General features: G+C 46.3%; 1 protein-coding gene across 9 annotated transcripts in view; it reads left to right on the forward strand.

Annotated features, from left to right (window-relative positions):
• Positions 1-12,846, forward strand: part of MAPK9 (mitogen-activated protein kinase 9) — a 58,684-nt gene that overhangs the window by 33,582 nt on the left and 12,256 nt on the right. For 4 of the 9 annotated variants that reach the window (XM_070568956.1, XM_070568958.1, XM_070568962.1 and 1 more), the window contains 3 exons: positions 1,376-1,514; positions 10,828-10,993; positions 12,120-12,191. In XM_070568956.1, the coding sequence (XP_070425057.1) occupies positions 1,376-1,514; positions 10,828-10,993; positions 12,120-12,191 (377 nt within the window). Of the gene's footprint in view, positions 1-1,375; positions 1,515-10,827; positions 10,994-12,119; positions 12,589-12,846 lie in introns of all 9 variants that reach the window. The other 5 variants (XM_070568957.1, XM_070568955.1, XM_070568959.1 and 2 more) reach the window with 2 other exon arrangements.

A 12,846-nucleotide genomic window follows, 5' to 3' on the forward strand; every position in this document is an offset into this window, starting at 1 on the left:
GAGGCCAGCACAGCTGGAGTGGAGGGAGCAGAGGAGAGTAGAAGAGCTGGGCTCAGAGAAGTGATGAGGCCACATATTGCTGGGCCTCTAGGCCATTGCGAAGATTGCCTTTTACTCCAAAGCAAGTCAGTAAGACTTTCAGCAGAAGAGTGAGCTTGCTTGAGTTACATTTTAAAAGAATAACTTTGATTTCTGGGTTGAGAACCCACCATAAGGGGTGGGGACACACGAGACCAATTAGGAGGCTATTACAGCAATTCAGGTGAGAGATTGTGGGGGCTCCGTTTGGACCAGAGGGGTAGTAGTGAGGACAAAGGGAAGAGACTGGATACTTGAAACTGTTTTGAAGGTAGAGGCACAGTGTTTGCTCTTAGAGGGGATGTATGGTATGAGAGAAAGAGGAGTTGAGAACAATGCCTGGACTTTTGCCCTGAGCACCTAAAGGATGAAAGTGCTCTCAACTGAGGTGAGGAAGAGCAAATTGGAGCATAGGATGGAACCAGGAGTTCACTTTTGGACGTGGACTTCAAGATGTCCATTGGACACCCAGATGGAACTGAGAAGTGGGCAGTTAGATAAATGAGCCTGGATGGAGTTCAGGACAGAGGTCTGGACTGAAGGTGTGAATCTGGGAGTTGATGGTCTATAGATGGTATTTAAAGCCTTTGAGACCAGAGACCAGAGGACATCACCAAGTCTGTGGGTACAGTTAGAGAAGGAGGGAGCGCTGGCACTCCAGCAGTAAGAAGCTGGGGAGAGGTGGGGGCACCGTCAGCTGGGACTGTAGGACTGGCCGTTGGGTTTAGCAACATGGAGGCCATCCAGGGCCTGGAGGACAGTTTCGGCAGAGTGGTGAGGCCAAAAGCCTTATCCAAGTGGGATTAAGAAAAAACGGGAGAAGGATTGGAGTTGACAAGTACAGACACCTCTTTGGGGAGTTTTGCTTGGAAGGGGAGCAAAAATATGGGATGTTAGATGGTGGGGGAAATGAAGTGAAAAGTTTCCTTAAGATGAGAGAAATAACATCATGGTTTCTATACTGGCAAGAATGATCCAATAGCAAAAAATTTAAGATGAAGGAGAATTTGAATGTTTGAGATTCTGTTTCCTATATGATGTAAAAATTGTTTTTAACTTGAAAGACATTGTGTTGTTCATTGTTTTTTTTGCAGGGGGGAATGTTTACAAAGTTCCATTATACGTTTGGTTCTTTTCAAGATAGCTTATGAATGTTTAGCAGAAACAAGGTATCTTTTGATTTTAGCCAGTGCATTGAGTAGGTAGTAAGTTATTACTGTTTGATAAAAATAATAATAACCACAAAGGAATTTTGGATTATTTTCATGTTTACTTGGCTGGTCTTTTTTTCCTTCAGGTATTTGGTGATGGAATTAATGGATGCTAACTTATGTCAGGTTATTCATATGGAGTTGGACCATGAAAGAATGTCCTACCTTCTTTACCAGATGCTCTGTGGTATTAAACATCTGCATTCAGCTGGTATAATTCATAGAGTAAGTAGTGATACCATATTAATTTTATTTTTAAAAATCACGATCATTTTGTTGTCATAATCCTCCAGATACAAAAGAACTTAATATTTTTAAAAAACTTATCAGTGTTGAAAATCCAAATAAACTATGGGATCATGTTGAGTTTCCAAATAGTGTTGAGGTTAGAAGACATTTGTGGAATGCCTGGATGCTCAGGCCTTGTGAGCCACGCTGGGTGCAGGCATGGGCCAGCTGATCAGTTGGATGCTGCAGAAGAGTACGTCTTTTTTTTTTTTTAACTTTTAACTTTGAAGTAACTTAAAACTTAGAGGGGCTGGCCCCATGGCATAGTGGTTGGATTCGAGTACCCTGCTTCAGCGCCTGGGTGGGGTTTGCGGGTTCAGATCCCTGGTGCAGACTTACGCACCACTCATCAAGCCATGCTGAGGCAGCGTCCCACATAGAAAATAGAGGAAGATTGGCACAGATGTTAGCTCAGTGACAGTCTTCCTCAAGCGAAAAAAATAAAAGGGGAAGATTGGCAACAGATGTTGGCTCAGGGCCAATCTTCCTCACCAAAAAAAAAAAACCTTAGAGACAAGTTGCAAGAATAGAACAAAGAATTCCCAAATACTTTTTACCAAGATTCATCTATTGTTAATATTTTTGCCATATTTGAACTCACATTTTTCATGAGCAAGGAATTTAGATTTGGGATGGGGGACAGTTAGAAGCCAAGTAGTACATGATACAGTTGCTTGAGAAATCTTACATAAACTATGGCCCAAATATCCATTTCTTTCTTTTTTGTTTTTAAGATTGGCACCTGAGCTAACAACTTGCCAATCTTTTTTTTTGTCTGCTTTTTCTCCCCAAGTTCCCCCAGTACATAGTTGTATATTTTAGTTGTGGGTCCTTCTAGTTGTGGCATGTGGGACGCGGCCTCAACGTGGCCTAATGAGCGGTGCCATGTCCACACCCAGATTCGAACCAGTGAAACCCTGGGCCGCCGAAGCGGAGTGTGCGAATTTAACGACTCGGCCATGGGGCCGGCCCCTCAAATATCCATTTCTTATATGATAAAATTCTGCCACTCCAGCATCCCTGCCCCACTGGTGGGAGTTTTTGAATGGCTCCTAGCTGGCCTCTTGACTGGACTAAGGCTGGGATTTGAATGACAGAGTTGCCTGCACTTTCAGGGAGTAACATTTAAAAATGGGAAAGATACAATGTAATTCTCTAAACTGGTTTTATGAGTTTTGTGTATTTTTTGACTTGTACCACCATGTAAGAACATCATCATAGAATTTTTTTTAGCAACTAAAATATTGAATGAGACTAGAGGCAGAGATATATAATTTTATTGGAAACATTCTTGGCATTCCCTTGATTATTACTGACTAATTTTGTTAACAGACTGTGTTTAGATATTATGTTCCAACATCAAGAAGTTGTAATTTCTCTGAACTAAACTCTGTGTGGGGAGGAAGATAGACCAAAACAATGAAGCCTTTTCATATAGAAAAGAAAAAAGAGATTTTCGGTGGTGTAGCAGATCTGTTAGATACCAAGAAAGGTGGTTCCGAGACAGCTCGGAAGGGAAGTCTCCCACTGCAGCAGAGCCCACCAGTCCAGAGAGGGCTGAGCGCCTGCCCCTCGTCCAAGCCTCTGTCTGCGCCCCAGGCCAGCAGGCTGGCACCCTGCTTCTCCCTGTGCCTATCCAGGACCCGGCACCCTGAGAAGCGCCCAACTGCTGACCATTGTGCCATTATTTAAAATACAGGCTTTGCTGCCACCAAGTGTTCAGTTAAAATAATGTAAGTTCTGTTGACGAATTTGCTTTAAAAATAGTGACACTAGTTTAAGTAAAAATAAAGATTTCCCAACTTAGCATTTTTTTCTCTTCCTAAAATTTTACAGACCTTTATATAAATTAAGGCACTCTTAATATCTCTTAAATACAGTTTGTATTAAATTCATCCCTTAGAGTAAGTGTTACGTTAGGCCTTATTAATTTTATGAAGGGAATTGGTTCTGCCTTCCTTGTTTCTCCCCTCTTGGGCCCGGAGAGATGCAGGAAAGCACTATCCCCCCATTCCTGGGGCCTTGCCAGCACGCGAGCCTGTGTGAGGAAACATTCTGTCGCCGCTGCCCAGGAGGTCAGATAGGGTCCAAAGAAGTGTTTGGTGCCCAGCATGATTCTGCAAACGGCCTCTCCATCCTCCTCACCACCCCGCCCGGCTCCTCCCCCATTGTCTGCGAAGGTCCTTCCTGCTCATTGTGGGAAAGGTGGATAGAGCAAGTAGTAAAAGGCCCCTATTTGCCACCCTCTGACCCCTCCAGGTCCCAAGAGGTGGTGGACAGTTTAGCCCTTTAGTGTGTTAACGGTTTCTGTGAGCCTTTCCAGTCCTTCCTCCTGCATATGACACCACACACATAGATACACACTTTGAACTTTGCTTATTAAAATGGTTTATACTAAACATAAAATGTAATTATTTGAAAAATAAAACACCTGTAATCCCACCACTTTTTACTTTATATAATTCAAAAAGTTAAATGAAAGTCTCACAGCCCTCCGTGTCACCTGGAAGTGACCAGTGATAGCGGTTGGGTGCGTTTCCTTCCTGACACTACATTGACACCATCTTGCTGCTTATGCTAATACCAACTTATTTGTTTACACTTATGTCCTTTTTAACTTACATTTTTCCAAAAACGGGATCATCTTGTACATAATGGTTCTGCAACTTGCATTGATTCATTTGTTTTGTATTTTTATTTTTATCGAGGATCAAATAGCTTTACTAATATCTGTGAAAAAACGGAGTCCCCACCTCTTCGCTCTTATTTCTCTCTCCCCAGAAGGAAACTCCTTTGGTTCTTTTAGCTGTTATTTTGGTGTTTATCTCCCTACCTTGAAATGGTGTGAGTAGATCTCTACTCATTGATCTTTCTTTAGTTTGGGTCAGTGCGTACTGATTGAGCTCTCTCACCAACCACGGCCCTCACCCCACCGCCTTTCCTGTCCCTCTGCCCTCCCAGCATAGTGACGGTGTCATTGGGTGTGTGTAAGTATCCATAGTGCGCTTTATGTCATCATGACCACGTAAATGCTTTTCATACCTGATCCTATGTTTATACCGTGAATTTGTTTCTTTTCATCTCAACTGTTTGTCCCTAGAATTAGCAACACGTCTTTTATTTGTTTGAGTTTTAGTCTTTGGTGTTTTGTTTTGTTTTTCAAGGAGGAAGTAGTTTTCTATGTTCCTATTGCTGATTTAACCCTAAGCTTTCTGCCAGCTGTCTGAATCTTCTCTCAATGGATGCAAGTGTCTTATTTCATCAGTTTCATGTATCCTGGGGCCTGCGTCCTGCTCCCTGGACTGGCGCCCCCGGACCTGATGCAGCCATGTTGTCCTATACCTCGCCCAGCATTTCCCTGGGATTCCTCCCCTCTCTTGGTGTTGGATTCCCTGCTTCCTGACCTCTGTCTCTCTCTTTCTTGAATTACTCCCTTGTTTGGATGAAACACACCCTCCAATAGCTTCCCCAGAAGTGGTGCATGGGTGGTAAATTTTTTTGGAGACTCTGCCCTGTCCTGTGATTAATAATAGTTTGGTTGGATATAAAATTCTTGGTTACAGCTCAGTTGCCCTCAGAGTTCTAGACGCAGTATCCTGTGGTAGCGTGAGCATCTAGTCTGGCTTTTCAGCTTTCTAACGCCATTCTTATCACTGATCCTTTGCAAGTGCCCTGTTTTGGGTTTTGTTTTATCTCTGGAAGCTTTTAAAATCATTTCTTCATTCTTTTTTTTTTTTTAAGATTGGCACCTGAGCTAACAACTGTTGACAATCTTCTTTTTTTTTTTTCTGCTTTATCTCCCCAAACCCCCCGTACATAGTTGTATATCCTAGTTGCAGGTCCTTCTAGTTGTGGGACGTGGGACGCTGTCTCAACGTGGCCTGATGAGCGGCACCATGTCCGCGCCCAGGATCTGAACCCTGGGCCGCCGCAGCGGAGCGCACGAACTTAACCACTCAGCCACGGAGCCGGCCCCCATTTCTTCATTCTTTGTATTCTAAAATGTTATGACGATATGCCTTGATATGGACATTTTTTTCATTAATTGTAGTGGACACTTGGTAGGCCCTTCAGTCTGGAAGGACATGCCATAGAGCTCTGAGAAATTTGTATTATTTCTTTCAGGACGCCCTCTTTACTGTTCTTTGTTCTCTCTTTCTGTGAAGCACTAGCTGGTTGGACGTCTTTTTTATCCTTAAAAGTTCCTTTTTATAGCATTTTGTTCTTATTGCATGAATGCGCTGTCCTCTCTCTGAGGGTAATTTTCTTTGAAGTTTTTTATTGCTCCCTGCATGGCTTTTCTTTCCCCTGCGTCCCTTTTTTGGTGTGTTTGGTCTCTGTCACATGCAGGGCTTTCCCCAAAAAGGGCAATCCTTCGTCGTCTGATACTGTCTAAGACAGACAAGTGGGAGTGCACGGTTTGGGATTATGGCATGATGGGTTTTTCCTGAGGTAGCAGGTGGCCACAGGCATCTCTGTTTGTAGGTCTTTTCTCTGGGCATCATTTAGCTTCTCTGGAAAAGCCTCCTATGGTCTCTTTACTGAGGGTTGTAAGCCTGGCTGCCAGTGTGAGAGGGCTGTGCGGGGTGGGGCTGGGGTTCTCAAGTGCCAGAGCCCTGTCTTCAGGCTGGGCCCTCACCCATCCCCTCGCTGTGCCTCATACCAGTTACCTCTGTTGTTATTGTGCCTGAGGCCCAAGTCTGCAAACTCGATTTCAGTTTTTCTAGATAATGGGCCATTAGGAGCGAAGAAGGAGCCAAAGCCTCTTCTAGGATGGAGCTAGGCGTCTGGGAGGTCTGCCTTTACCTTTATGTGGACTTTCCAAAAAAAAAAGGACCCCTCACTGTCCTATTCCCTGCCTCACCCTGCCCTCTGCAGTGCCTGTCATTCACCTCCTGAGCCTTTCCTGGGTGTTGTGGTCCACATCACCTCCCTGTGGGCCACTCACTGAGGTTGGAATTTCCTCCATTCGGCCTCCATTTACTGCTTCTGCCCCGCTTTCCACCCCCATGGAGTCTGTGGAGTTTTTCAGCGACTGCATTAGTGTGCGACAATGGGATTAGACATGCAAAAGATGTGTTGGGAGAAGGCCTGTGAAGAAGAATGGGGAGCAAGTTGAAGGAGGTGGGGAGGCTGGCAGAGGGCAGCACGGGTCTGACCCCTTAGAAGGGAGATATGACAAAGGAGGGTTAGGGGCAGAGCCGCAGGCTCCTCTGTAGCCCGCAGAAGGCTTTGCCCGGCCCCAGAGGCTTTGAACCACCCATCTGAGGGGTCTGGTGTCTCACAGGAGTGGGCCTCCTGCCTCATTGGCTGAGAGCCACCATGGGCGTGTGGCCCTGGCGTGAGCGGAGGGGATGGTTGGAGCGCCCAGTGGGGGCGTCTGACAGTTGCACTCCTACAACGGGAGAGCCGAGTAAGCATTTTCGTGGCCACCACCGTCTACCCTTGCCCCTCTCACCTCTCCTGCACACAGGTCAAGAGCAGCTCCCTCATGCTCTCCAGGGCCTCCTCTCTTCCTGAGGAGAAGGCTAGTGGGATGAACTATAGCCCCTGTCACTGCAGTCACTCTCGGGGTCGCAACAGGTACTCACTCTCTCCCTTCTCTGTTAGCCATACCCTCAGCCATGCCCTTGGCAGTTCTCTATGGCTTCCTGATGTGACCCAGACTTTCGTTCCTCAGAGGTCTGAGGCTAGAGGCTCACAATGGGCCACTGAGTTCATGGACCCACCCAGCAGTCATCTCCCCAGTTCCCAAATGTGTGATTGGAATTGATACAGTTGGTGGTTGGGGTGACCCAAGAATGTGGATTCTTCAGCCTGTGAGGAGAGGGCCAATTGGAAACCTGAAACTGCCTCCCTCAGGATAATAAATCACAACAGTATTGAACTCTGGGGGTGCGGGAGGGTGGAGGAGATTAGTGCCACCATTAAAACCTAAAGGATGCAAGGACGGTGGTCTGTCTCATCTCTCAGTTTAATTCACTAGTCCGGCCCTTGAAGAAACTAAATGGATCCTAGAGAACTTAACCAGCTAGTAGTCCTGATGGCAGCTGCTGTGCTGGACACGGGCTAGTTGTAGTGCAGATAAATTAGTAAAGCCTCGGGTAGAGCATGTAGCCAGTGATTGGGCAAATGCCTTCTTCCATACTGATTAGAAAAGAGGATCAGAAACCATTCGCACTCATGTGGGACGGACAGCAATGTTCTTTCAGAGTTTTGCCCTGGGCCAATTTTGTCATACTGTAGCCGGAAAAGATCTGGTCCAGCCTCCATCCATTACCTGGCCCCACCCCTTCTGAGTGGAGGAGGCATGATGATGCTTTGAGTCTTCGAGTTTCAGTGTCCACTCAGAACTTGTGTCCAGTAGCCCCTCAGATGTCTGCTTAGTCTCTTGTCCCGGGGTACAGTCCCCGAGTAAGCAGCCATAGATACCTGTGGGGAAATCCAGGCAGCAGACGCTTGTCATGAAGCACAGAGTCCGCCCTAGGACACCTCTCTGGTTGATGGGTTCTGATCTGAGAACTGACCAGGAGTGGTGCTGGTTTATGGGGTGATGCCCTCGACCTCCCATCCTCTGCTCTTGCCCTTCTTTGGTGACAGATGCTTGTACACCCTTGTTGGCTGCCCAGGGGTGCCATACTCTGTTTAGCCATCCCCATATCTTTTTGATCAAGCCCCCAAATTCAGGTGTCATTTGTACTTTAACATGTGTTTCTTCTTTGGGGTAGTTTTCAAGATTTGAAGGGGCAGAACCGTCTTTACTCTGCCACCTTGAAGCTGCACATCCGGTTCGTTTGGGGACACTGCCTCTGGTTACATGTGGAGGCTGAGGGGAGAGTGGCTCTGCGTGTGGGGAGCCCTCAGGAGCCCTGGGACCCCTTTATGCACCTCCCCATTGGCAAGCGTCAGAAGGCGGCCACCTGTCCTGGTCCTGCCAGGAAGACTGTCCACATCATCGATGGCCTGATTTGCATTTTATTATCATAGTTTTCCGGCAGATGGCAGTAAAGTGTGTTGTTCCAACAAAATCAGTGCGAGACGACAATTTTCTGACAGGTTGAAGTGGCTGGAGCTGGGCCTGTTTTCTGGTTCACTCTGCAATCCCTGGAGCTGGCTGGCCGCGCTGCTCTGACCATCCTTGTTTGTGTGACTCTGCTTCAGCTCCAGCCCAGGGCGGGTCTCAGGGGCTGGGGGGGAAAGTGCAGCTGTTTCACATTTTTAAAAAGCCAGCATCCTAAAGAGAAAGCTCCTATTGACGCCCCACCGACAGTGTAAGGAGGGGTCTGCTTCTGCTTCTCCTGCGGGCACTGGAGGTCACCATTCTCCTCATTGCCGCAGGAGACACTAAAAAAGGCTCCTTGTTGTTTGGGTTTTTGTTTGTTTTTTTAATTCATTAAGTTGAGCATTATTTTATCTGTTAGTAACTTGTATTCTAAAATGCCTGTTCTTGCCATATGCTTTAGCTTTATGAAAGGAAACTGGAAACGAATTGGTCCATTTTGCCTGAGCTGCATTACCACCCCTCATGGAGAAGGGCGTCTGGTTTGAGTGTGGGCCTGACTCTTCCCCACTGTCCTTTGTGCAGATCAGCCGCTGTGGGTGAGGCATGGCGGCACTCCCGGGACCTCCCCCGTGAGGATACGTGTGGGAGAAAGTGGGGTCCACACGGTGCGCTGGGGCCAGTTAGGGACCTGGCGTCCACACGGGGCTTGGTGGGAATATTCACTGTTTTTTTTCAGAATTGTAAAGTTATGTTTTACTAAATCCGGACGTTTAGAAAGAGAGCCTTTAATGGTAATGAACCATAGTTTTAGCTGTTGTAAATTTTAAAGGGTTTTCTGCTTATCCTGATAACTCTTGGCAGCCCTCACTGTCTCGAAGCACACCAGTGCCAATCTGTGGCACATCAGCTGGAAAGTTTTAGCCAGGAGCTGGGCCTGAAACGTCACACTTAAAGTCCTTGCAGGTCCCACTGTGTGGCGGGACTCGGCAGTTTGGCATTGCAGCCACACATTGGAAAACTCTTGTGAGAAGAATAGTTGTGGACTGTGTAAAAGTCACAGTTTTTAGGGTGAGTTTGCAGGCTGGAGTCGCAGGTGAAAGTCAAATTCCTGTGGCCTGAGGAAGGATCTGGGGTGTGGGGATTAGCATGAAGAGCAGCCCTAGAGGTTTGAGGGGAACACTACAGAAGTTGTGTTAAGGCATCGAGAGGGTGGTGGAGTGTGGCGTCTTCTGAGTTCTGCTGTCAGGCTTGGGTCTGGGAGCTGAGAGCAGAGCAAGCATCTCCTCTCACAGAGACCACACGGGGAGGGTGAGATGTGGTGTGTGCAGTGGGTCCCGGGAAAGGGGCTGGGGAGGTAGGCTTGGTGATCATGGAGTGCTTCTTCCAAGGAAAGAAAGAACCATTGGAAGATTCCAGGGTCAGAGGATTCTGGTCCTGTGCTTTCCAGTATGGTAGCCACTAGCCACACGAGGCTATTGAGCACTCAGAATGTGGCCATAATTGGATTTCAAAGACAGTACCAAAAAGATGTAAAATATCTGATCATTTTTATAGGTAGCTTACATTTTGAAATGATAATACTATGAATATATTGGACTAAATAAAATATATTAATTTTACCTGTTTCTTTTCACTTTTTTTTTCCTGAGGAAGATTTGCCCTGAGCTAACATCCAGGACAATCTTCCTCTATTTTTTAGTATGAGGGCCACCAGCATAGCATGACTGCTAAAAGAACAGTGTAGGTGTGCACCCAGGAACCGAACCTGGGCCACTGAAGCAGAGCGCGCTGAACTTAACCACTAGGCCGCTGGGGCTGGCCCTCTTTTCACTTGTTTTAAGGTGGCTACTAGAAAATATAAATTACATACGTGGCTTGCATTGTATTTCTTTTGGACAGTGGGGCAGAGCCTGGAGTGCTGGGGGAACTGCAGGGTGACCACGAGTGAGGGAAGGAAGGAGGAGTGGGGTGTGGAAGCTTTCAGGTTTTAAGCAAAGGAAGACCATGAAGGTTTCCACATAGGGGTGAGGGCAGCCATCTGACTTCTTCTGGCTGATTTGTGTTAGTTTGAATTTGAGAGTAGGATTTTCCAAAATCCTTCCAGAATCCCAAGGTTTAGTTCTAAATTTCCTCCTTCTGTGGCGCTCTCATTTCAGTAGTCAGTGACTTCGCACGTCCTTCCCAGTTGAGGTTATTTATTTATCATGCTTTGGTTCATTTTATTAATTTAAACCATTTTTGTCCTAGGATTTGAAACCTAGCAACATCGTAGTGAAATCAGACTGCACCCTTAAGATCCTTGACTTCGGCCTGGCCCGGACAGCATGCACCAACTTTATGATGACCCCCTATGTGGTAACGCGGTATTATCGGGCACCAGAAGTCATCCTGGGCATGGGCTACAAGGAGAACGGTGAGTACAGGCGGGGCTGGAAGAGGCTGAGATATTTAAAAATAGTGCGTTCATCATTACTGGTGTTTTATCTTTCCTGTGAACCATATGAAATATAATATGAGCACTGTATTATGCATGGGTTATCGTAGTCCAGAGATAAGAAACAATTAATTTTATATTTCCATTGGTTAAAATCATTCACTTTTAAAAACTCACTTTTGAAGTTAATATTTTTGAACGTTTATCAAATATAATATACTTACAGAAAAGTATAGAAACCCCAAGTGTGTGGCTCAGTGGAGCTCATCCTCATAACCAGCAGCAGCCGAGGCCTCTCCAGGTGCCCTCTGGGTCTTAACCCCCAAGGGAAGCTGGTATCCTCATTTCCAGCACTGTAGATTGATTTTACTTATTTTTGAACTTGATATAAATGGAATAATGCAGCATGTTCTCCTTTGTGTAAAATTGATGTTTTTTAACATCAAAACTTAACTTATTCAAGCAATATCAGAGCTCTTTGAAACTTAGCTTTTGACAAATTTGTTGAAAAGAACTAAATTACATTGACATGTTAAAAAAAAGGCTGACACTGTGGCAGTGACCCACATACAACATAGAGGAAGATTGGCACAGGTGTTAGCTCAGAGTGAATCTTCCTCAGCAAAAATAAAAGTCTGCAAGGTTGCCCAAGTCACCTGAAATGCATTTTGCTACAAGTCTGCTTGGATGCTCTGCAGCCTGTGCTCCCCACTGAGAGACAGCTCTTTGGGCTTCCTGTTGTCTCCTGTGGAAGTGAGAGAGAACTAGAGCCCCACTCAGCTTCTCCCACCTACCTCCAGCAGCAGGGCACCTACGAAGCCCTCTGCCCGCTCTGAGGCCTGGGCTTCAGCTGGGCCCCACAGAAGAGGGTGAAGGGCTGACAGTCAGGCGCCTCTAACCAGGCCTCCCCTGGAGCCCAGAAGAGCAGGCCTGCCCCTGTGAGGCCCTGCTGACTGGCAGCTTAGAAAAGGATGCTTCCGGAGGCGGGGGTCCTTATCAAACAAATGGTCCCGTTGACAAGCCGTGTTTGTCTTTGTTTGGGAGGGGGTTTGAGAAAAGGTGTGTGGGGATGTCGGGCTGGTTTTAATCACCTGGTGTTTGGTAGTGGACATCTGGTCTGTCGGGTGCATCATGGCAGAAATGGTCCTCCATAAAGTCCTGTTCCCAGGAAGAGACTGTATCCTTCACAGGGAGAGACCTAGCGCCGGCACAGGGCGCAGGGGGCGGGGTGGGTGTGGCCTGAGGACAGGCACTCGTTTCTGGGTTTTTGTTTGTTTTTTAAGCTGTGAACTATGGGAATCTTTGGCACTAAAACTCCACATTGCTGTAAACTGAAGCCTAAAACAGAGGTTGACAATCACTCACATTGTGTAAAAAGTCCACCCTTAGCTAGCAGTTTATTTTTTCATATTTGTGTGTTTAGTACACTGTTAGAGTTCCTTTTCCTCACCTTTGTTTTGTTCATGGCACTTCATAATTTTGTCATTTCACTTTATTTTCAGTTGATATCTGGTCAGTGGGTTGCATCATGGGAGAGCTGGTGAAAGGTTGTGTGCTATTCCAAGGCACGGACCGTATCCTTCCCAGGGCCTTCCCGGCCGTGCTTTCATGAATGCCACAGGCACGGGGTGCTAGGAGGGGTCCTAGCTCGAGACCGTTCTAAGGGGCTCATTGCGTTTACTAAGTTAGTGTCGCACACCCAATGGCTTGATTTCAGATTTTTGGGGGTTTTTTTACTTGGCTACCTGTAATGATTTTATTGAGGCTTAGAGTTAAGTTAAACCAATTATATTAGCTCTTAATTCTATCAAAAGTAGTGTATAAGAAATTAT

This window comes from Equus przewalskii, chromosome 13 (genome assembly GCF_037783145.1).
Source record: "Equus przewalskii isolate Varuska chromosome 13, EquPr2, whole genome shotgun sequence".
NCBI lineage: Eukaryota > Metazoa > Chordata > Mammalia > Perissodactyla > Equidae > Equus > Equus przewalskii.